This window comes from Mus musculus, chromosome 2 (assembly GCF_000001635.26).
Source record: "Mus musculus strain C57BL/6J chromosome 2, GRCm38.p6 C57BL/6J".
Taxonomy (NCBI): domain Eukaryota; kingdom Metazoa; phylum Chordata; class Mammalia; order Rodentia; family Muridae; genus Mus; species Mus musculus.
In genome coordinates this window covers 43,874,580-43,899,811 of record NC_000068.7, presented here as the reverse complement: position 1 = coordinate 43,899,811, position 25,232 = coordinate 43,874,580, and the positions used below count along the sequence as shown (strand labels likewise).

At 38.7% G+C, this 25,232-nt stretch overlaps 1 protein-coding gene across 9 annotated transcripts in view; it reads right to left on the bottom strand.

Moving 5' to 3' along the window:
* Arhgap15 (Rho GTPase activating protein 15) overlaps window positions 1-25,232 on the bottom strand; it is a 647,156-nt gene that overhangs the window by 496,142 nt on the left and 125,782 nt on the right. For all 9 annotated transcript variants that reach the window (XR_001783199.2, XM_006498397.4, XM_006498398.4 and 6 more), the window contains one exon: window positions 9,295-9,384. Coding sequence is in view for 8 of the 9 variants with exons in the window: in XM_006498397.4 (XP_006498460.1) it covers window positions 9,295-9,384 (90 nt within the window). In the remaining variant the exon portion in view is untranslated. The remainder of the gene's footprint in view (window positions 1-9,294; window positions 9,385-25,232) is intronic.

Genomic DNA, 25,232 nt, shown 5'->3' with positions numbered 1-25,232 from the left:
ATGAAAACTGCAGTGAGCCACAGACACCCGTGGATAGCCTAGAGACCAGAATGCTTGTTCTACCAATGCACGAAGAAATAAAGTTTTGTAAGAGGTGAGAGTCCCAGCATGAGGCCAAGAAATGAAGGGCAGCTTGCTGCAGGTAGCCTGAGGTCAGACTGAAACTCAGATTGTACAAATAAAAGGTTCTTACCTCCACCCCACACCCAAGCTACTCCAGAGGTCAAACGGACCAAAGCAATGGCTTTATAGCCCTTTGGCCACATCCATCTATTTTTCTGTGAAAATGCACATGACATCAAATTCATTCCTTTCAGTTCGAAAGTTTGATCTAATTTATGTCATTTCGGAAACTTCATATCATAGTTCTTTGGACTGATTTGGCTCTAAAATTCTATCACTATGGTCAGTGTGGTGGCTACTGCCTTACAGTTCCGTTTTGTTCTGATTTTAGTGTGAACAGATAAAATGGCAGGACACTAGCAGTGCCCTTTAGTAGCTTTAGATAGTGAGTGAAAAGTGCAAAGGAATATATCCCGAATCTAAGATTTATAATCTAGAGCCTCCCAGGATCACCCAGGCAGGATAGATTTGATAATTTTTTTCTCTAGCAACATATTTGATTTTTGTATGTTAGTTCCAAGGATTTAGGTTGAAGAACCTTTATTATTTTTCTCAAAAAAATAATAATAAAAGCAAAAAGTGAGTGTTCCCTAGTGATTTGCTCTAAAGGTATGGGTGTGGTCTGGTCTGAAGAGATGGGTGTGGTCCTCTTATTATTGGTGTGCTTGGAGCTATTCCTCTGCTTCTATTCCTCCTTTATTAGTCAAAGCTAATGAGATTTGAATTTTGTTAAAATCTGAATATATCATTTCCCCCTGGTTTTCAGAATCTCTCTTATCATAGCCCACAGCCAGTGTTGTGTATCTCTCTCTCTCTCTCTCTCTCTCTCTCTCTCTCTCTCTCTCTGTATGTGTGTGTGTGTGTGTGTGTGTGTATTAAAGCCCTAATTTCAGAATTAAGTCTCTCCCAGTACAATCTCACTGACATGCTGAGGCTAGGATTCATAAAATACTCATATTGTTTCCTTCCAATCAAGAAAAAGTATTTCTTTGACACTTTTAGAAGGGGATTATAAAGTGTCCCTTGTCTCTTTTTTTATATGGGACATTGTTTCTAAACTTGTCTCTACAAGTTACAGTTCAGAGCTCAGAAGAAAATTCTAAGGGAATATGCTTTTGTTGACATGTTATCTTGCACACACCACTCATTAACTAGTTTATCCTAACTAGATATTGCAGCAATGAAACTTCCATAAAGGACTGGATACTAAAATCTAAACAGGGCATAAGGACACATATGCTTTGAACAATATAGGAAAATATCTTTCATTTGGCATATAAGATCTTCAGCAACTGAGGGCCATGCACAAGCATCCCTCCATTGGATTCTCCTGAAATTCACAACTGCAACTTCGTGCAGAATGTTACTAGACGACTTGGTTCCTGAACAAAGAAGTAACGATGACCATCAGTGACTGTACTAAAGTGAATCCTTCGTAGTTGTTTTAAAGTACATTGAAGGAGCTCTTCCCTTTTAACACAGAGAGGTGTCAGGTAGGAGAGGAGCGCTTATCTCATCCTTCCTCAGTGTGATACACAAGTCTGAGAGAGAATCTCCAACTTCAGTCTCTGAAACCATCAACTGCAAACATCCAGGCCCCCAGACTCATCTGTTGCTCCACTCTGCCTCTGCAGGGTGGATGTATATCTGGTAGACACATGAAATGCTCCAGGGCAAACCATGGAGTAAACAAGAGCTGTATTGGATGTTGATGCTTCTCTTTAGCCTGGCTTATGTTGTTTGACTCCATGCCTTTTAAGATACTGTGAGTAATTCTGCCAACTGAAACCAGCCTTACCACAAACTAATGCATTTATAAATGCGAAGAATCCCCCTTTGCATTTTGTTTAACTATTCGCATTGCAAAATGAAAGAGAAAATTGGTAAATGCTCAGACTTATTCTAAACTGCCCCTCTTGACATGAGACATGTATAAAAGCAAAATACCAGTAGTTTTCCTTTTGGCTTAAAGTAGCATTTTCCAGGATGTTATTAAATTATCACCACATTAATAAACCTAAGTCGTACTAAACTATGTGAGGCTAAGACATGTCAGATCAGGACAAGCAATCAAATTATTTTTAGATGTAATGCATATCTACGGAAAATATTACACAAATATATTTAGTGTACAGTATATCCAGAGGAGTTTACCCAGAGTTGGAAAAGTAACAAGTGGTTAAATGCTAGACCTACTTCAGCTTTACCTTGCTTACAGGGAACCAGGTTCCTCTCTGCAGATGAGTTTTTTTCATATTAAAGAAGCAATGTCAAATCCTAGACATTTGAGCACAATATTTATTTTCTGAACATGGGATTAAGGTGGACCTTCATCTCCTTATGTCATCTCTATGTCCCCTGTCTTACAGACAGGCTATTGACATAGTTCTACTCTTTATTTCTTAACTGTTAGAATTATACAACTTAATACATGTGGTCTGTAAAGCTTTACTACAGAGCAATTGTGGTAAAAACTGCATGGTACTGGTATAGAGACAGACAAGTAGACCAATGGAATAGAATTGAAGACCCAGAAATGAACCCACACACCTATTGTCACTTGATCTTCGACAAGGGAGCTAAAACCATCCAGTGGAAGAAAGACAGCATTTTCAACAATTGGTGCTGGCACAACTGGTTGTTATCATGTAGAAGAATGCGAATCGATCCATACTTATCTCCTTGTACTAAGGTCAAATCTAAATAGATCAAAGAACTTCACATAAAACCAGAGACACTGAAACTTATAGAGGAGAAAGTGGGGAAAAGCCTTGAAGATATGGGCACAGGGGAAAAATTCCTGAACAGAACAGCAATGGCTTGTGCTGTGAGATCGAGAATTGACAAATGGGACCTAATGAAACTCCAAAGTTTCTGCAAGGCAAAAGACACCGTCAATAAGACAAAGAGACCACCAACAGATTGGGAAAGGATCTTTACCTATCCTAAATCAGATAGGGGACTAATATCCAACATATATAAAGAACTCAAGAAGGTGGACTTCAGAAAATCAAATAACCCCATTAAAAAATGGGGCTCAGAACTGAACAAAGAATTCTCACCTGAGGAATACCGAATGGCAGAGAAGCACCTGAAAAAATGTTCAACATCCTTAATCATCAGGGAAATGCAAATCAAAACAACCCTGAGATTCCACCTCACACCAGTCAGAATGGCTAAGATCAAAAATTCAGGTGACAGCAGATGCTGGCGTGGATGTGGAGAAAGAGGAACACTCCTCCATTGTTGGTGGGATTGCAGGCTTGTACAACCACTCTGGAAATCAGTCTGGCGGTTCCTCAGAAAATTGGACATAGTACTACCGGAGGATCCAGCAATACCTCTCCTGGGCATATATCCAGAAGATGCCCCAACTGGTAAGAAGGACACATGCTCCACTATGTTCATAGCAGCCTTATTTATAATAACCAGAAGCTGGAAAGAACCCAGATGCCCCTCAACAGAGGAATGGATACAGAAAATGTGGTACATCTACACAATGGAGTACTACTCAGCTATTAAAAAGAATGAATTTATGAAATTCCTAGCCAAATGGATGGACCTGGAGGGCATCATCCTGAGTGAGGTAACACATTCACAAAGGAACTCACACAATATGCACTCACTGATAAGTGGATATTAGCCCAAAACCTAGGATACCCAAGATATAAGATACAATTTCCTAAACACATGAAACTCAAGAAAAATGAAGACTGAAGTGTGGATACTATGCCCCTCCTTAGAAATGGGAACAAAACACCCTTGGAAGGAGTTACAGAGACGAAGTTTGGAGCTGAGATGAAAGGATGGACCATGTAGAGACTGCCTTATCCAGGGTTCCACCCCATAATCAGCATCCAAACGCTGACACCATTGCATACACTAGCAAGATTTTATCGAAAGGACCCAGATGTAGCTGTCTCTTGTGAGACTATGCTGGAGCCTAGCAAACACAGAAGTGGATGCCCACAGTCAGCTAATGGATGGATCACAGGGCTCCCAATGGAAGAGCTAGAGAAAGTACCCAAGGAGCTAAAGGGATCTGCAACCCTATAGGTGGATCAACATTATGAACTAACCAGTACCCTGGAGCTCTTGACTCTAGCTGCATATGTATCAAAAGATGGCCTAGTCGGCCATCACTGGAAAGAGATGCCCATTGGACTTGCAAACTTTATATGCCCCAGAACAGGGGAACGCCAGGGCCAAAAAGGGGGAGTGGGTGGGTAGGGGAGTGGGGGTGGGTGGGTATGGGGGACTTTTGGTATAGCATTGGAAATGTAAATGAGCTAAATACCTAATAAAAAATGGAAAGAAAAAAAAAGAAAAAAAATACATGTGGTCTGTAGAAATCCGATAAATTCAACAGTCATATTTTTATTAAAAATTGTTTATAAAACACTAAGTCTGAGGAAAATATGTATTCAAGAGTACAGATGATTCACTATCTTAGCTAATCAGTTAATATCTTACTCCCTACTGAGAAAGGAATTAAGGGAACAAGTTGTAAATGAAAAATTAGGAGATAGTTTTTCATTTCAGAGATACTTTGGGAATCTTGCAACACAAGGCATATGTGGCAGATAAAATTCCCAAATTGTTTTCTTTGTTGTTTATTATGCTAAATGTATTCCAGCTAGCCTCAGCAGCAACAGTCTGATGAGCTAGAGCATGCCCAGCCTCTTGGCTTGGTAAGTACAGTAGTTGACATATTTTCTAGTCATATCTAAAATTGCTTTACAGGACAGGAAAATATTATCGTGTGATAACTTAATGGAATAGAAATAATTACAGTGCTTTGTTGTCAGTTTTGTTTTTGTTTTTATTTGTTTTTTGAGACAAAGTAGCTCTGGCTGTCCTTGAACTTGCTAAATAGATCACATTGGCCTCAAACTCAAAACTCACCTGCCTCTGCCTCACAAGGGCTTGGATTATGATCACCCAAACCTAGCTTATTCTTTTTTTTTTTTTTTTTTTTGACAAGTGGCCTCCCTGGGAGACTGGAAATATGTTAGTGTTGTATCCTCTGTTTGACAGCATGCCATGAATTCCCTGCCCTAGACTTCCAACAACTTTATTCAGAAAGTCTCAAACTCAAAGGAAGGCAAAGAACCTAAGTGAGATTTCCCTTTCAACTTTGTAACAAGAGCACTCTTAAAAGTGTCCGCCAATTCTGTGTTCCTATAACTGATTTTGCAACTATGTTATCAGTTAAAGTTCCTGATGCCAGGCCATGTAAATGCAAAATGAGGTCAGTGAGCAAAGAATGAGTAGTACCCTGTTGTGGTTGGATGCTGCTGGAGAGTCCTGCCATCCTTTAGTGGGATTCTGCCTAGTTATTATAACTATCTCTCTGTAAATGACATTTGGGATTATTTAAGATTATGTTGTAATCTTTTTAATCCTTAGTGATTTAAATTTCAGGCTAAACACCATAGAGCAAACCAGCCCTTAGCAGAAATGTTTAAAACATGTGATTTGAACAAAAATCTTTTTTTGTCCAGGCTCTCCCTGATGAAGACCTGGCATTGCTTTTAGTTAACTAAGAAAATGTGTCCAAAGTTCATCCCAGATTGTTCACTGGATAAATGCTTTCTCAAACTGTATCAGATTTGTGATGGTCTTAGATATCATTCTTTCTGCAGAATTAAACAAATGGTAGAGCAATGGACATTCACTAATCCAGTTCAGAATTTCTATGACCATTTTGTAAGTGCAAAGCTTTGTGTGTGTGTGTGCCTGTACGTGTATGTCTCTCTGTGTATGAATGCTCACTATATTTCCTAAAATCAAATAATTCAATATAAATGCACACCTATTTATATTATTTAAAGCTATAGTTATACTTATTTGATACCTATGATTACCTGTCATAGGCAATGTTTTACAGAAGAGAACAGCATTTTTTTAAACGTTACTTGCAGTTAAACAATGCCTATAATACAAAAATTCTGGCTCCAATGTAGGTAAAGGTTCCTGGTTTCAGAAAGTGAATATCATTTTTATTTACCAAGAGGTATTACATACTAAAGCTAGAATCTGTCACTATAATATTAACATATATTACTTGAAGAAGATTGAATCCACATTGAGTTATTTATGAAAAAATCTTGGATTTTGTTAAATACAGAAAATGAAAAAGTCAGATGTCTAAATGGTATAAACACTGAAAGAAAAATATTCCATTTTTCTGGATCAAAAATGTATGTTTCTAGCCTATCTCAGGCATTCAAAAATTTTGTTTGTTTTCTTATTCATTTCAAGTTTGACTTCTTTATAGACATCATAATTATGTGGTATATAATTGCCAATCCATCATCTTTTTAAAGACAGATTTCAAATTTTAAATTATTTCTAATTTTGCTCTTCTTTGATTCATCTGGAACTAAAAATCTCAATAGTCATTTGCGATCTGTAATCTATAATTCATAGGCTGAGATTGAATATCAAGCCCAATTCAAACTTGGAATTCTTAAACTATTTTTGATGTGGTACCTCAGCTGAAGTTAGAGGGTCTTTTTCAGTAAGGAAGAAACGTTTCATTATTCAGTAGGTAATGAGACCCTTACACACAGTCAAACACCCACCCATGCCTTAATACCATGTTTTTGAGATATAATCATGTTTATTCTGATCATTTGAGATTTAGCCCAGCTAATGTATCTAATCAAATATTGATGCACATCATCTGGACTTAGTTATCTGGCAAATTCTTCCCATTGCTCTTTTTGTTATCAGAACTATAAAAGTAACTTACATTATTCTGCTCAAACAGGGGCTGTTTCAGTCTACTCTGTAGGTGTATATACTTGTGGCAAGTCAGATAATTTATTCAAAATGAATTAATATAAAGTCATCCAAGAATTTTCCTTTAACTTTGTTAATACAATATCTTTATACTAATCTTATAATTCTATATATAAAATTATCAAGAACGTATTCACCTATAATCTGCCTATCATCTATCAATTTATCTATCTCACTATCTATCTGCTTATGTATCAACCTAGAAGTCAGTTGTGTAAATATTGAAGGCTCAAGGCCTCACCAATTGTCCAATTACAAACAAAAATAGATGATGAGAAATTTGTAAACAGTGAGAATAGACATCAAAGTCAATGGAAGAAACTAAATTCAGAAGCATAAATATAAATCAAGTGTAAATTATAAAAGTTTGAACATTGACAATAGTTTGAAAAGCCCAGGATGACGTACATTACCATTTGTCCATCCTACCAAGCTGGCAGTAGTCTTTTTGATCTTGTTGAAACTTTTTAGAGATAAATGAAGAATGGCTGGCCTCACAAATCTATGGAAAGTTCTATTGTAGGAACATCATGCTCTTTAGCTTGAACTTAATCTCCTTCTCTTACAACTTTACTAATTAGGTGAACTCACAATACATGTGCATCTATGACATCATGCCCTAAGGCAGTGTTCTCAAGCTCCCTGATGCTGCGGTCCGTTAATACAGTTCCTCATGTAGTAGGGACCCCAAACCATAAAGTTATTTTCATTGCTACTTTATAACTGTAACTTTGCTCTACTATTATGCATTGCAATGTAAATATGCTTGCAGATAGAAGTTTGCCAAAGGGATTGCAACCTATAGGCTGAGAAGCCTGTGGACTGGGAAGCACTATTATAGATTATCAGAGACTAGGCTTCTGGCCCTTGCGTTTTCTTACTGGGTTAGAATAACACCAGAAGAAGGAAACTGGGGGAGACGGATATTGCTGATCCTTACCTTCTCACTTGCAAACAAGGTTGATTTTATTATTTATACCTTGGTTCTCTAAATTCTACATTCTCTACCACTTGGCTTGAGATCATTGCTCTCTACGTGCGCCTTCCTGCCTGTCTGCCTCCTTCCTTCCTTCCTCCCTTCCTCTTCCCTTTTTAAAATTTTATTTTTAGTTGACAGATGATAATTATATCTATCCTTTCACTTAATTTTTGGTTAAAAACATCTCTATATTTAAGTACTTTAAAACTAGAAACAGAAAGATAATTTCTTCTAGGACATGTGTGTGTATGTGTGTGGATTTTCTTTTTAAATCCGAATAAGCCCAAATTGTTTTAATATACACGAATTAATTCCCAAAGAAAGTAGCACATAGTAGACACATGGGGAGTGAACAGTTGCTTTCCTCTTATGAGTAGAAGTGGTAAAGGACATTCAACCTCGCTGCTCTAAGTCCTGATACTGATTTCGTCAGTGGATTTTCTTACATAATTATGACATCAACTTAAAGAATATAATTTTGCCAAAAATATTTAATATTAATAGATGTGTATTCATCTATTCCCTTCATTCCTAAGTGGAATAATTCTAAAATACAACAAAATTATTTAATTTCAAAATGTAAATATTATATATCACCTAAAATGGGAAAAACATATTATAACTTAAAATATTGGTAACTAAAAATCAGGTCAAATCATGATTGGGTAACATCGCGTGTGAAATATCAGGTTTTCAGTCTTTTAAGGATTTTGTGGGTTTTTATTTAAAACATTCAGTGGATTATGCTTGTGACTACTGATTAATCGTAGCAATTTTTCTTCTAAAAGTGAAAGTCTTCACTATAAAAGGGTCTGATTTAAAATTTATTATTAATTAAATTTGGCCTTTGACAACCTCTTACACGTATGTAATGTGTTCTGATTACTCCCCCACCTCCCTTTCATATCTTCCTGCCATCCCTGTCAAGCTGCCCTGCTCTCTCCTCATCTCTCCATACACTGGTAAATGTAGTTAATGACTGGAAGGCACGGATGGCAGTGAATGAGAAGAGCTTATAATTACTGAATCTTAATTTGTGTATGTTTGAAAGTACTGTATTAAAACTATTTAAGTAAAGCATTCTAGGTTGGCACCCCAAACAGCTATCAAACACATCGCAAAATTCACTGATGCTGTCGTAAGTTAATTGACACGAAATATGCATTTTGTTGTTATTGTTTAGATAGCAACCAGTCATCAGGGGGAAACATAAAATAAAGCCATGATTCCACAAGAAGAGGAGCCAATCAGTCTGTCAGAATGACCTTCAGACAAGTAGTGCCTACACATGAACACATCACAGGAAGGTAGCACTGCTCTCATTACCTGAGGGGGCTCAGATTTGGAGGGAAAAGGAGGAAATTGAGCACAGGTGGCATTCTTACCTGAAAGACACTCTTTCTGCTTGATTTTTCTTTGGCCCATTCTATATGTGCACCACACAAATCCACACTTTCCACGTTGTGCCTGGTTTTCTGTAAACAGGAATGAAATAGGAATAAAGCTCACTTACCATGCAAGAAGCCTGTCAGAGAGAACCAAGGAGCTGACTGAGGCTGGGTTGTACATATCTATGGCATGGAACCTCCCCTCTGTGCTTCCCAGGGGGACATAATCTGTGGTGTTCTTACTTGGGATTTTCTAATTTTAATATGCTAAAATTAAAGCATAGCTTTACATATACTTCATTTGTTACAGATAATAAGAAGAATCAATACTCATAGCAGTTGTTGGACATAATGTTAAAGGGATAGAACATAAGGCATTAACATCTTTTCTGACCTGAAGGAAGGAAGGAAGGAAGGAAGGAAGGAAGGAAGGAAGGAAGGAAGGAAGGAAGGAAGATCCACATTTTAGACTTTGGGAGTACATGAGTAAGTTTTGTGTAATAATGTAGCTCTATCAAGTAGATTTATTAAGTAGATCATAGTGTTTCCTTCCTTTTATACAAAGTACATAAGAAATGAAAGTCACGTCATCCCAGTAAATCCCAATACCAGCCAATACAAAGGTTAATTAGCGTTGCCTAATAATTTCATTAGACTTATAGTGAACAACATGTACACAAGTTTAAATTCACACATCTTCAGGTATTAAAGTAATGGTAAATTCTGGAAATTTACTATTTACCAAGCAAGCACTATAGAGAGAGATGCTTTACACCAGTTTTCATGTGGTCGGAGCTACTCTAGGTTTCTCTACTAAGAAACTTAATAATTTCCTCACTTTCCCCCTACAAACCATCCTGAATATTTAGGATAGAAATGCTATATTTTAGGCAGCTTTCAATGTCAGTAACTATAAGTTAAAACTTGAAATTAGACGTGTAAAACTGTTAAAAGATACAGTCTGCCCATAATTGTTGCCTCCTAACCGCTATGTCCTATTGTACTGGGCTTTTTTAAAAAATCCAATTTAGGAGTAACAAGAAAATTTTGCTTTGTTTTTATCCCTATGGTAAAATAGGATATGTTTGTCTTTCAGCAACTAAAGGTTAAAGACTAAGGTGTGTTTGTGTGTGCCTCTATGTATGAGTATGTGAGTGTGTAGAATTGTGTAAGTATGTGTATGTGTGTGTATTATTTTATGAGTTGTGAGTATGAGTTTATGTGAAAAAGTGTGTGTGAGTTTGTGTGTGTGTGTGTGTGTGTGTGTGTGTGTGTGTGTGCGCGTGCGCGCGCGGGGGGGGGGGGGAGAGAGAGAGAGAGAGAGAGAGAGAGAGAGAGAGAGAGAGAGAGAATGTGTCTGGGTGTATAAACATAGTTTTTCTGGAGGGAGAATTCACCTTGTTGGCTAGCAGACCACAGACCCTTTTTTTTTTTTTTTTTTTTTTTTTTTTTAGGAATGAATTTATTTATTTATTTATTTATTTATTTTTTTAAATATTTTTTTCCATTTTTTATTAGGTATTTAGCTCATTTACATTTCCAATGCTATACCAAAAGTCCCCCATATCCACCCACCCCCACTCCCCTGCCCACCCACTCCCCCTTTTTGGCCCTGGTGTTCCCCTGTACTGGGGCATATAAAGTTTGCAAGTCCAATGGGCCTCTCTTTCCAGTGATGGCCGACTAGGCCATCTTTTGATATATATGCAGCTAGAGTCAAGAGCTCCGGGGTACTGGTTAGTTCATAATGTTGTTCCACCTATAGGGTTGCAGATCCCTTTAAATAAATTATAAATAAGGCTGCTATGAACATAGTGGAGCATGTGTCCTTCTTACCAGTTGGGGCATCTTCTGGATATATGCCCAGGAGAGGTATTGCTGGATCCTCTGGTAGTACTATGTCCAGTTTTCTGAGGAACCGCCAGACTGATTTCCAGAGTGGTTGTACAAGCCTGCACTCCCACCAACAATGGAGGAGTGTTCCTCTTTCTCCACATCCACGCCAGCATCTGCTGTCACCTGAATTTTTGATCTTAGCCATTCTGACTGGTGTGAGGTGGAATCTCAGGGTTGTTTTGATTTGCATTTCCCTGATGATTAAGGATGTTGAACATTTTTTCAGGTGCTTCTCTGCCATTCGGTATTCCTCAGGTGAGAATTCTTTGTTCAGTTCTGAGCCCCATTTTTTAATGGGGTTATTTGATTTTCTGAAGTCCACCTTCTTGAGTTCTTTAAATATGTTGGATATTAGTCCCCTATCTGATTTAGGATAGGTAAAGATCCTTTCCCAATCTGTTGGTGGTCTTTTTGTCTTATTGACGGTGTCTTTTGCCTTGCAGAAGCTTTGGAGTTTCATGAGGTCCCATTTGTCAATTCTCGATCTTACAGCACAAGCCATTGATGTTCTGTTCAGGAATTTTTCCCCTGTGCCCATATCTTCAAGGCTTTTCCCCACTTTCTCCTCTATAAGTTTCAGTGTCTCTGGTTTTATGTGAAGTTCCTTGATCCACTTAGATTTGACCTTAGTACAAGGAGATAAGTATGGATCGATTCGCATTCTTCTACACGATAACAACCAGTTGTGCCAGCACCAATTGTTGAAAATGCTGTCTTTCTTCCACTGGATGGTTTTAGCTCCCTTGTCGAAGATCAAGTGACAATAGGTGTGTGGGTTCATTTCTGGGTCTTCAATTCTATTCCATTGGTCTACTTGTCTGTCTCTATACCAGTACCATGCAGTTTTTATCACAATTGCTCTGTAGTAAAGCTTTAGGTCTGGCATGGTGATTCCGCCAGAAGTTCTTTTATCCTTGAGAAGACTTTTTGCTATCCTAGGTTTTTTGTTATTCCAGACAAATTTGCAAATTGCTCCTTCCAATTCGTTGAAGAATTGAGTTGGAATTTTGATGGGGATTGCATTGAATCTGTAGATTGCTTTTGGCAAGATAGCCATTTTTACAATGTTGATCCTGCCAATCCATGAGCATGGGAGATCTTTCCATCTTCTGAGATCTTCCTTAATTTCTTTCTTCAGAGATTTGAAGTTTTTATCATACAGATCTTTCACTTCCTTAGTTAGAGTCACGCCAAGATATTTTATATTATTTGTGACTATTGAGAAGGGTGTTGTTTCCCTAATTTCTTTCTCAGCCTGTTTATTCTTTGTATAGAGAAAGGCCATTGACTTGTTTGAGTTTATTTTATATCCAGCTACTTCACCGAAGCTGTTTATCAGGTTTAGGAGTTCTCTGGTAGAATTTTTAGGGTCACTTATATATACTATCATATCATCTGCAAAAAGTGATATTTTGACTTCCTCTTTTCCAATTTGTATCCCCTTGATTTCCTTTTGTTGTCGAATTGCTCTGGCTAATACTTCAAGTACTATGTTGAAAAGGTAGGGAGAAAGTGGGCAGCCTTGTCTAGTCCCTGATTTTAGTGGGATTGCTTCCAGCTTCTCTCCATTTACTTTGATGTTGGCTACTGGTTTGCTGTAGATTGCTTTTATCATGTTTAGGTATGGGCCTTGAATTTCTGATCTTTCCAGAACTTTTATCATGAATGGGTGTTGGATCTTGTCAAATGCTTTTTCTGCATCTAACGAGATGATCATGTGGTTTTTGTCTTTGAGTTTGTTTATATAGTGGATTACATTGATGGATTTTCGTATATTAAACCATCCCTGCATCCCTGGAATAAAACCTACTTGGTCAGGATGGATGATTGCTTTAATGTGTTCTTGGATTCGGTTAGCGAGAATTTTATTGAGGATTTTTGCATCGATATTCATAAGAGAAATTGGTCTGAAGTTCTCTATCTTTGTTGGGTCTTTCTGTGGTTTAGGTATCAGAGTAATAGTGGCTTCATAAAATGAGTTGGGTAGAGTACCTTCTACTTCTATTTTGTGAAATAGTTTGTGCAGAACTGGAATTAGATCTTCTTTGAAGGTCTGATAGAACTCTGCACTAAACCCATATGGTCCTGGGCTTTTTTTGGTTGGGAGACTATTAATAACTGCTTCTATTTCTTTAGGTGATATGGGACTGTTTAGATGATCAACTTGATCCTGATTCAACTTTGGTACCTGGTATCTGTCCAGAAATTTGTCCATTTCGTTCAGGTTTTCCAGTTTTGTTGAGTATAGCCTTTTGTAGAAGGATCTGATGGTGTTTTGAATTTCTTCAGGATCTGTTGTTATGTCTCCCTTTTCATTTCTGATTTTGTTAATTAGGATTTTGTCCCTGTGCCCTTTAGTGAGTCTATCTAAGGGTTTATCTATCTTGTTGATTTTCTCAAAGAACCAACTCCTCGTTTGGTTAATTCTTTGAATAGTTCTTCTTGTTTCCAATTGGTTGATTTCACCCCTGAGTTTGATTATTTCCTGCCGTCTACTCCTCTTGGGTGAATTTGCTTCCTTTTTTTCTAGGGCTTTTAGATGTGTTGTCAAGCTGCTAGTATATGCTGTCTCCCGTTTCTTCTTGGAGGCACTCAGAGCTGAGTTTCCCTCTTAGAAATGCTTTCATTGTGTCCCATAGGTTTGGGTACGTTGTGGCTTCATTTTCATTAAACTCTAAAAAGTCTTTAATTTCTTTCTTTATTCCTTCCTTGACCAAGGTATCATTGAGAAGAGTGTTACTCGGTTTCCACGTGAATGTTGGCTTTCCATTATTTATGTTGTTATTGAAGATCAGTCTTAGGCCATGGTGGTCTGATAGGATACATGGGACAATTTCAATATTTTTGTATCTATTGAGGCCTGTTTTGTGACCAATTATATGGTCAATTTTGGAGAAGGTCCCGTGAGGTGCTGAGAAGAAGGTATATCCTTTTGTTTTAGGATAAAATGTTCTGTAGATATCTGTCAGGTCCATTTGTTTCATAACTTCTGTTAGTTTCACTGTGTCCCTGTTTAGTTTCTGTTTCCACGATCTGTCCTTTGAAGAAAGTGGTGTGTTGAAGTCTCCTACTATTATTGTGTGAGGTGCAATGTATGCTTTGAGCTTTACTAAAGTGTCTCTAATGAATGTGGCTGCCCTTGCATTTGGTGCGTAGATATTCAGAATTGAGAGTTCCTCTTGGAGGATTTTACCTTTGATGAGTATGAAGTGTCCCTCCTTGTCTTTTTTGATAACTTTGGGTTGGAAGTCGATTTTATCCGATATTAAAATGGCTACTCCAGCTTGTTTCTTCAGTCCATTTGCTTGGAAAATTGTTTTCCAGCCTTTCACTCTGAGGTAGTGTCTGTCTTTTTCCCTGAGATGGGTTTCCTGTAAGCAGCAGAATGTTGGGTCCTGTTTGTGTAGCCAGTCTGTAAGTCTATGTCTTTTTATTGGGGAATTGAGTCCATTGATATTAAGAGATATTAAGGAAAAGTAATTGTTGCTTCCTTTTATTTTTGTTGTTAGAGTTGGCATTCTGTTCTTGTGGCTGTCTTCTTTTTGGTTTGTTGAATGATTACTTTCTTGGTTGTTCTAGGGCGTGATTTCCGTCCTTGTATTGCTTCTTTTCTGTTATTATCCTTTGAAGGGCTGGATTCGTGGAAAGATATTGTGTGAATTTGTTTTTGTCGTGGAATACTTTGGTTTCTCCATCTATGGTAATTGAGAGTTTGGCCGGGTATAGTAGCCTGGGCTGGCATTTGTGTTCTCTTAGTGTCTGTATAACATCTGACCAGGCTCTTCTGGCTTTCATAGTCTCTGGTGAAAAGTCTGGTGTAATTCTGATAGGCCTTCCTTTATATGTTACTTGACCTTTCTCCCTTACTGCTTTTAATATTCTATCTTTATTTAGTGCATTTGTTGTTCTGATTATTATGTGTCGGGAGGAATTTCTTTTCTGGTCCAGTCTATTTGGAGTTCTGTAGGCTTCTTGTATGATCATGGGCATCTCTTTTTTTATGTTTGGGAAGTTTTCTTCTATTATTTTGTTGAAGATATTAGCTGGCCCTTTAAGTTGAAAATCTTCATTCTCATCAATTCCTATTATCCGTAGGTTTGGTCTTCTCATTGTGTCCTGGATTACCTGGATGTTTTGAGTTAGGATCCTTTTGCATTTTGTATTTTCTTTGACTGTTGTGTCGATGTTCTCTATGGAATCTTCTGCACCTGAGATTCTCTCTTCCATTTCTTGTATTCTGTTGCTGATGCTCGCATCTATGGTTCCAGATCTCTTTCCTAGGGTTTCTATCTCCAGCGTTGCCTCGCTTTGGGTTTTCTTTATTGTGTCTACTTCCCCTTTTAGTTCTAATATGGTTTTGTTCATTTCCATCACCTGTTTGGATGTGTTTTCCTGTTTTTCTTTAATGATTTCTACCTGTTTGGCTGTGTTTTCCTGCTTTTCTGTAAGGGCCTGTAACTCTTTAGCAGTGCTCTCCTGTAATTCTTTAAGTGACTTATGAAAGTCCTTCTTGATGTCCTCTATCATCATCATGAGAAATGTTTTTAAATCTGGGTCTAGATTTTCGGTTGTGTTGGGGTGCCCAGGACTAGGTGGGGTGGGAGTGCTGCGTTCTGATGATGGTGAGTGGTCTTGATTTCTGTTAGTAGGATTCTTATGTTTGCCTTTCGCCATCTGGTAATCTCTGAAGCTAGCTGTTTTAGTTGTCACTGTTAAGAGCTTGTTATTCAGGTGACTCTGTTAGCCTCTATAAGCAGACCTGGAGGGTAGCACTCTCCTTAGTTTCAGTGGGCAGAGTATTCGCTGCAGGCAAGCTCTCTTCTTGCAGGACAGGTACCCAGATATCTGGTGTTCGAACCAGACTCCTGGCAGAAGTTGTGTTCCACTCACTAGAGGTCTTAGGGTCTCGTGTGGAATCCTGTGTGGGCCCTTGCGGGTGTCAGGCGACTCCGCTGGCAAGGTAGCCCGGGGCTCGAGTGGAGTGGAAGGGGTTTGTGCCCCAGATCAAGCCCCGGTAGCCTGCTTCCCTATGTACCGCAGTCTCAGGTTCCACGCGATTGGATTGGGGCAGGCGCTGTGTTCCACTCACCAGAGGTCTTAGGATCCCGTGGGGAGTCCCGTGTGGGCCCTTGCGGGTGTTGGGCAAGACTCTGCTGGCAAGGTAGCTCGGGGCTCGAGTGACCACAGACCCTTTTACTTGTATTCAATAGAAGCCTGTGGGAAACTCTGTAAAATCATCCATGCCCCTGAAAATGATTGCAATCAGTGTGGATCACAGGTTCCCTCTGTACTGACATTCATGCTATCACTACTGTGGATCTCGGGAAGAAATACCACCAACAAGCTGCTTCATGTAGAGTTCATTAAATTATATCGTATTCAGAACCAACAATAATCACTAAAGGAATAAAACTAAAGGGCTTTATTTCCCCATGTAATGCGATGGGGTGGAGAAGTCGTAGCAGAAGTATATTCTATAAGACACATTTTGTATACATCAAGCATTTTGTTAACTGGCATCTCCCTCTGGCTATATCATCAGTTCATCCTTGCAGTAGTATGAGGCAGTTACTATTATTACTACTATGTGAAAGGTTATAAGGTATGTCAGAATGATCCTGGCCTGCCGAAGTTTCCCAAGGCAAATGGCCTAAAGGGGTCTGAATTTGTTTTATTTCATGTGTTTGAGTGTTGTGCCTAAAGGTACGCCTATGCACCTCTTGCATTCCTGGTGGCTATGGAAAAACAGGGCAAAAGATCCTTCAGAACTGGAGTTATACATGGATCTGAACCAACTTTTGGTGGCTGATAATTGAACTCTGGTCCTTTGGAAGATCAACCAATGTGACTAGTTGCTGAGTCATCTCTCCAGCCCCAAGCATCAGAATTCAAATGCAACTAGAGTCACTATCTTTGTGCAATGCTGGAGACCAAACCCGGGGCTTTGCTCATGGTGCTCTACCACAGAGATGTAGCCACAACTCTCAAAGTCTGTTTTTATCCACTACACAGCCCTTGACATTGGATTTAACACTGGAATGAAACTCATGATAAAACACTTTCGAGTTTGTGGAAAACCACAACTTGTTCGTTAGACTGCTGGGCAGTCATTGGTCTTGTTTACATCCCCTCTCCTGAACTGATCTTGTTGGAGATCCATCATACATTTACTCTTTATTTACAATACCTATACTGCCTCCCAATCTCCATACAGTGGCTATTTTTTTTTCAGCTCCCTGCTAAAGGCACCGAGTCACCAGTGTTTTTTGACCCTGTTTCCCAGCACTTCTGATGACCTCTACCCTAATTCTACTTTAACTTCACTTCGACCTGAAAGCAACACATATATTTTTATATACTGACTGTCTCTGTTTCCATCCCTAGAAGTAAGCTTCCTGGTTCGCCTTTTCCTTCACTGTTTTTTCCTATGTATGAAACATTGCCTGGCATACACTTGCTGTTCAGTGAATATTTACTGAATTCCCGAGTGAAGAAAAATACCAACACGCAACTAACTTTGCTGCTTTGCAAGGGAGTCTTGAGCATCTTTCAATTTTTAGTTTTACATGAATTAAGATTTCTAAATCTTTTAACAAGTACACAGTCATTTGTGATTTGGGAAAGTGATTACAATAGTTCAATGATTTCGTGCAAACTAAGTATGAATTTTATGGAGTCATTCTAAACCACTCATTGTGCAGCTTCTGTATCAATATGGCGTCTATGCTCCATCCTGAAACTCTAGGGTTATGGGAGCTACTCACTGTTCCTTTAAGAATTTCCTTGCTAGGGCTGAGCATGCGGATCACGGAATCACTAGCATATATAAGGTGCTGGGTTCAGTCTGCAGTAACACACACACACACACACACACACACACACACACACTCATGCGCATACACAGGAGGAAGGCAGGCAGAAGCAGAGATAGTATCAGAAATTTTCATGCTAGGAACCCTTGAAGACTACCTGGTTATATAGAGAGCCTCTATGATGTTGAGACAGAGGAACTCAGAGAGTAAAGAGCATATTCTTTACATCCTTTAGCCATGCTAATCTCAGAACCTCATCAGCATCATAAGCTGAAACCCATGGCTGTGGCATCTGGCTGGCTCATGATTATCCCAATCCAAATTCCTGTCACTCCCAATCACCTGCCTGTGCTCCTCCTGTCAACATGCCTTCCTTGGCTTTGCCCATCTTGTGTTCTGTCCTATACTCCTCGTGGTCCCACTCTTCCATTTCCTCTCTAATCTATGACATCACTGTGCTTCTCATCAATAGATCTGACTCTGAGTTGTGCACATCTCCTTCCTGTTCTTGACATTCTAATACTATTGAAACAGTTTGGGTGTAACATTCCAGTCTCTTAGGAGAGTCTCCTGATTTGACTTCTTTCCATGTGTAAGGCCATGTTCTCAATTCAACAGATACTTCAACCACTCCATCACTGCACCACCCTGGCCCTCTGCTCATTACCTGTCTGTCTAGTAATCTGATCAATCCTGATGCACAATCAGGAATGTGCATCACAGGTAGTGCTCGGCCTTTCCAACAGTCCATTGGCTGTAGTTAGCAATATTTTCTGTACTTAGTTAGCATTTCTTTTCTTTCTTGTGACAGGTAGTTCCTTACATGACAACATGTTTAATTAGCCTTTTCAACTCTGCTCCATGGCATGGCTTGTTCCTACTTCCCAAAGGTTGTAGTGCTCATAGGCAGAGCTCCTAACTCCCGACCCTTCCCAGGAGCAAACAAACAAACAAAAAATGCTTTACACTAAATTCTTCTTTATTTTTTTTCCAATACCTTTGTGAAGCTAATACCAGTCACTTCAACATGTACATGAAGAAACTCATGCAGGAAGTGGCCCAGTGCCTCACATAAGGTCACACATTTATCAAGTGCCTACACTGAGATAGTAATTCACATTGATCCAGCTCAACGCATCAAGGTCTTGGCAACACACTACACAGACTCACCTTCTTAGCCATTCTTTCCTCCTACTAGTCTACTGGTTCAAGGCAATGTACCTAATTTATATTTTGAGTAAGTGTTAACATTTTCTTATTCCTCATCTACCCTTAAAACTCTAGGTCTGGCTCTATGAACTGTTTCTATCTGCCTAAAGCCACATTCCTTGGTATGAGAGTGGCCTGGATGCAAGTCAAAAGCTCCTGAAATGCAGTTGTCATACAGGATACTGACAACTCTTGGCCCATGACTCTTGAGTTCCGAGCAAAAGATAAATCTATCCAGGGTGCTCTCTCCCTAATTTCTGATGCCAACTAGAGAAGTCACATGCTGTTTGTCCCTTTGCCCCTACTTTTACTCCCTCCATCCTTCTACACTTTTAGTCATGAAAAACAATGGAGGAATGCTGTTTTAAATGATCAACTTGAAAACTTGACTCTCAGGTTGTTTCCACTATTTTTCAGTATCACTGGCTTCCTATACTAGTGTCTTCCTGTTGCTCATGCTCCACTCTCATCTGGACCTACTGTAGCCTGGCTTTTGTTCCATTTTCTGATTAGTCTAAAGTATTTTAACCGTCAAGGTCAACATAAACCATCAAATCCTCAAGAGTCTGCTCCTTGGACCACTAGAACGTATACTGTAACATTCTGCTGCCATCCTCCAAGGCAGGTTCTTGTTCCTCAGTGGTACAGGCATGTTTCTTCCCGTGCCTCTGTCTATTATATGGCTCCTTGGTTTTTCACTTGTTTCTCGTTCTACCCAGATTCTAAACAATTTAGGGCTAGCTTCTAAGTGATTTCTGGATTACTTTCCTTAGCTCTCACTATTTCTCATTCAACAGTATATTGTGATTTTTAGTCTGGACCCTAATCTGGCCCTGTCATCTACAAATGTTGACTTCTTAATCAATTCTTGTGCTCTGCTACCTCCAGAATCCAACTATTCTTTAGACTAAGTAGGATTATAACATGGCCTAGAGATTTCAGGGTGATGGTCTTCTCAGATTCCCCTACTATGTTCTATTGCTTGTCCTATTTAATTACCTCTTTACCAGTCTACCTGAAGTTTTCTTCCCTCCTTCAATCACCTCCCTCATCCCTCAGAGCCAAAGTGTTCAAAAGCCACAATTCCCAAGCTAGCCTTGCTGGTTCCATCTTGAGGCTACAAACCTTTCAACATGTCTCCTTTCTTTTACCTGAATTTTCTAGCTCTTTCATCTGTGGACAGTCAAAAGCCTCTTCTATTCATTTCCAGCATGTTGGGGAGTATTTTTGCTCTTCAAACTTCACATTATTTCATCTAGGGAATCTATTCTCTATAAAATAATGTCTGAATTCCTCAATAAGGTGTATAGGCTCAATTTCCCAATTGACTGTCCTTTTAGATCTTTTTGCTTTTCTTTTCCACGTGATCTATACCCATGGGAGTTTTCAAAATGAAACTTGTGTTTGTATCCTTTAAACTACTTAAATTATTTATGATCTAGATTATACGTATAATAGAAAATATCTAGATTCTGTCCAGTACCTTAATCACTACAAATAAAGCATAATCTTACAAATAGTTATTTATGAAAGAATAAAGAGTCAGGCTCTCAGTAGACACTATCATATGGCAGAGCCAGAGCAAATAATAAAAAATAAGAACATTCTAGCTTGCTTTCTGTTGCTATAATAAAAGACTGACCAAAAGCAACTTGAGGTGGAAAGGACTCATTTCGGTTCATTATCCAGGGAAGCCAAGGCAGGAACCTAGAGGCAAGACCTGAGACAGAGACCACTGTGGAATGCTGGCTTGCTGCTGTCAGCTTGTTCTAGTACCTTTCTTATACAACCCAGACCCAGCTGCCCAGGGAGCTACTACCCCCATGGATTTGGCCTTCTATGCCACTTTATCAGTTAAGAAATTGCCCCACAGACATGCTCACAGCTCAGTCTGATGGAGACAAATTCCCAATTGAAGTTCCTTCTTCCTAGGTGTGTCTAGGTTTGTGTCATGTCTAAAAAACAAAATGACAGTAATGTGATAAATTTTAAGTTATCATAGAAAACTGATTATTTGAGTAATATTAAAACATCAAGGATGCTTCAGGATGAAAACACTACAGTAAGGAGAAAGAGGATCATGTGAACAACGGTTCTAAACAACACTTTGTTTAGTTTAGAAGAGACCAAGGCTGAAAGGACAATGATGTATGCTTGAGAACAGCACAATGTCTAAGTGCTAAACATCAGTAAGAAGCTCAGAAAAAGTAGTAGATTGTATTTGGAAAAGAATCAAGATTTGAGTCAAGAAGTTTGAAATTACAGCATTGAAACACAAGCAAGAGTCAACTAATGAATTACTTGGATGAGACAGTACACAGTAATAAAAACAAAGTTCATAAACTGACCAACAGTGAATTTAAATCTAGGGATATAGATGCTATGTCTTTTGTGGGTGTGTCTTAGTTTGGGTTTCTATTGCTGAAGAGACACTGTGACCACAACCATGACAATTCTTGTAAAGCAAAATATTTAATTCAGACTCTCTTACAGTTTCAGAGGATTAGTCCATTATTGTCATGGTGAGAAACAGGACATCAAGCAAGAAGACATGGTGCTGAGGAATGATCCTAGATTTCTACATTTTGATCCACAGGCAGCACAAGGAGACTGTGCATCACAAGAGTTATAGCTTGAGTATAGGAGACCCACAGTGACACACTTGGAATAGTTCACACTTATTCCAAGAAGACCTCTAAATAGAGCCAGTCCATGTGGGGCAAGCATTTAAACACATGAGACTGTAAGGGCATTTCTATTCAAACTATCACAGCTTGTAAACTTAGAAATGACTGATTTTTAAAAATTCTTTTGAGAGGTCTATTAGATGCTGACAGTCAGCTATTGGATGGAGCACAGGGTCCCCAATGAAGGAGTTAGAGAAAGTACCCAAGGAGCTGAAGGGGTCTGCAGCCCTATAGGAGGAACAACAATATGAACCAACCAGTACCCCCAGAGCTCCCTGAGACTAAACCAGCAATCAGAGAAAACATATTGTGGGACTTTCTAGCTGCATATGTAACAGAGGATGGCCTAGTCGGCCATCAATGGGAGGAGAGGCCCTTGGTCTTGCAAAGATTCTATATCCCAGTATAGGGGAATGCCAGGGCTAGGAAGCAGGAGTGGGTGGGTTGGGGAGCAGGGGAAATTGGAAGGGGATAGGGGATTTTTGGAGGAGAAATTAGGAAAGGGGATAGCACTTGAAATGTAAATGAAAAAAATCTAATAAAATATATTTTAAAAAAAAAGAAGAAGAAGAATTTCTACCTCTGGACAGGAAAGCATACAAGCTTCTTTGTTGGAGCAATGTGAAGTCATTAAAAATTAATCCTGGGCCTTAGCCACTTTGGATTTTTATTATTCTCTTAGTCCACCTTCATCGTTTCTCAATAATCGCTGACGGAGTATTCTCTATTTTATTTGTATTAGATTAAGCCTTTGGGTTTACTTTTCTATTTTATGGGCTATTTGAGGCACATAGTTTTCAGTGTGTATTAGAAAGTATCTCAAGCTGGACAGTCTTTTGCTTTATGGTGTTTTCTATGATAGACATTGGTCACATATGCGACAAATCATTGGACCCCCTTCTCCTCTGTGTTTCAATCCTAGATGTGTTTTTAAACAAGATAAAGCTCAGAGCTTCTGAAGTAGGTTATGAGCTACCATTTTTTATTTGGAATTAATTGGTGTTTTGGAATATGGACTGAGATTGTCCTTACAATTTTGAAACACAGAACACAAAATTGGTTTAGAGGAATTAAGTTTAACCACATAACTTGTTTTGATTCTGGAAAATCATTTGTGGAGGAGGACAAAACTCACTTATCAATTCTCATCTGGGAAGAAGTGATTTAGGAAGGAGTACAGAGTTGATACCTGATCTCATTAATATCAAAAGTATGGCCTCTGTCAACAAAGAAAAGGAGACTTTGATTATAACATGTGGGGTTTCTGTATATGAATATAAATGATGTTAATAATAACTGAAATTGCCACACAGTGAAATTTCTCAGTACATTATAGGACAAATCAAAGTGACTTTTCAGAAGTGTAAACCCTCATTGACAGGTGTAGAGCTAAAGATTTTTAAAGGTAAATGTGTTGTCTCCTTTAAAAGAAATAGACTTGGACTTATTTCTTAATCAAAACCTTTGTAGAATGAATCTAATAGCTTCTCCATAGATGACTTGTCTTTGCTGATTTTCATATTTATATTGCCTATAAATCTAATGGGTTTTCCCCAAAGTTGATTCCATTCACTTCCATTGGCTGTCACTTCAGGTGATTAACCTTACTTGAGCCATATGAAGGTACTCTCAGAGGACCATCCGAGAATTCCTGCTCTTCTCTCCACATGGTCAGAGTGTAGGCAGGTTCTTAGTCCCCTTTTGCTTCGAGTGTAGCTAAAAGGCCATTCCTCCAGGGATTGGAATCAAGCCTTCTGAGGAGCCGTTGATAGTGGGAACAGAATCTGCACCGGTCAAGCAGGTAAAGACTTTGAGTCTTGTATTTAAATCAAGGGAGATCGGGAATCTCGGAAGAAATAGGATGGAAACGTTATTTTTTTCCATCCCCTATCTATGTACTCTGTTCCTCAAGTCTCTCCCTGTGGTTGACAGGAAGGCGATCTGCCCAGCACACCTGGCCAGTGAGCCTTCCTGCCTTCTTGGACTGTGCAGTGGTAGTCAGTGTGGCAAGGAGCCCACTGTGACACTGCCTACATGGTCTCTCTCATTTGTTTGTCACTTCTCCCTGTTTCTTGGATGCATAATTTGCCAAATAAGTCATGGTGCCTGGACATTTATCATGACAGGCACACAGATAGATCTGTGATAACTGGCATTGTTTTTGTTGTGGCCCTATTAACACCATAGTGTAGTTGAGATAACTAAAAGCTATCCAGCAAATAAAATATGAACCAGATATCTTTAGCCTAGGTCCTCTAACATGAAAGCCTTACATTTCCCATATGTGAAATACCACTTCTCAGCAATTTCTGGTTCATAAGTGGCTTTTAAAAGTCTAAATACATTTATTGTAGGGTTTTTTTTTCTTATGTACTGTAGGGAAAATGTTCACTTTATTCCAGAGGCTCACAAGCCGGGAAACATGCATTATGCTGACCAAAGTGATAAGGTACAAAGTCAAGTTCATAATTAAAATAGTTTTCTGTAACAGCCTAAGGTGAGGTTTATTGAGGAATGGCAAACTATTATTCATTTATAATGCTCCCTATCAATTCAATTGATTTTTGTAGTTATTAAAAATTATGTAAGATACAGAATTTATTGTGGTTAATGGCCAAATCTTAAGAAAATGATGTCCAGTGAACACAGCTTCATTTACAGTAATATTGATCACTGTTTTTTTTTTCTCACAAAATTTATGTTACTAATACAATGGTACCTATTTTCCTCTTTTATCTTTCTTTATCCCTGTCATCTCCAGATTTTCAACTGTAACCTTTTTAGTTATTATTTAACAATTATTATGATGAGTGCACGTGATGGTGCACTCTGAAGTTGCCTTAGTGAAGCCCAGTGGAGACAATTGTCCTGACTGCAGGAACATGATCATGAGATACTTGACAGAGACTCAAAACACCATTGCCAGGCTATGATATTGAGATCTACTTTTGCCTTTCCATTCTTCTGGGTCTTATTGAGCAGGAGTCTGTGTGAGGGCACAATAATCACCCTACAAAGATAAAATTATTTTGTGTTCATTTTGCACAGATCCTCAATAATTCATGCACAGTGTTTTCATTGAACCTGGTTCCCTCTTTCTGCTCACTCCCATACTTATATCGATAAGTTCATCTTATTGTTGTGCTCACACTACAGTGAATCACAGATCTGGTGCTTATATAATTAATGCACAACACATTTTTCACATTGAAAGCAGACAATATTAAAGAAAGTAAGCAATTTATAGGGAGTCTTTTACACTTCTCTTTGTTGTTGTTGTTGTTGTTTTTGTCTTCAAGAATCCAGCTGAATAGGTGGTTTGAGAAAGTTA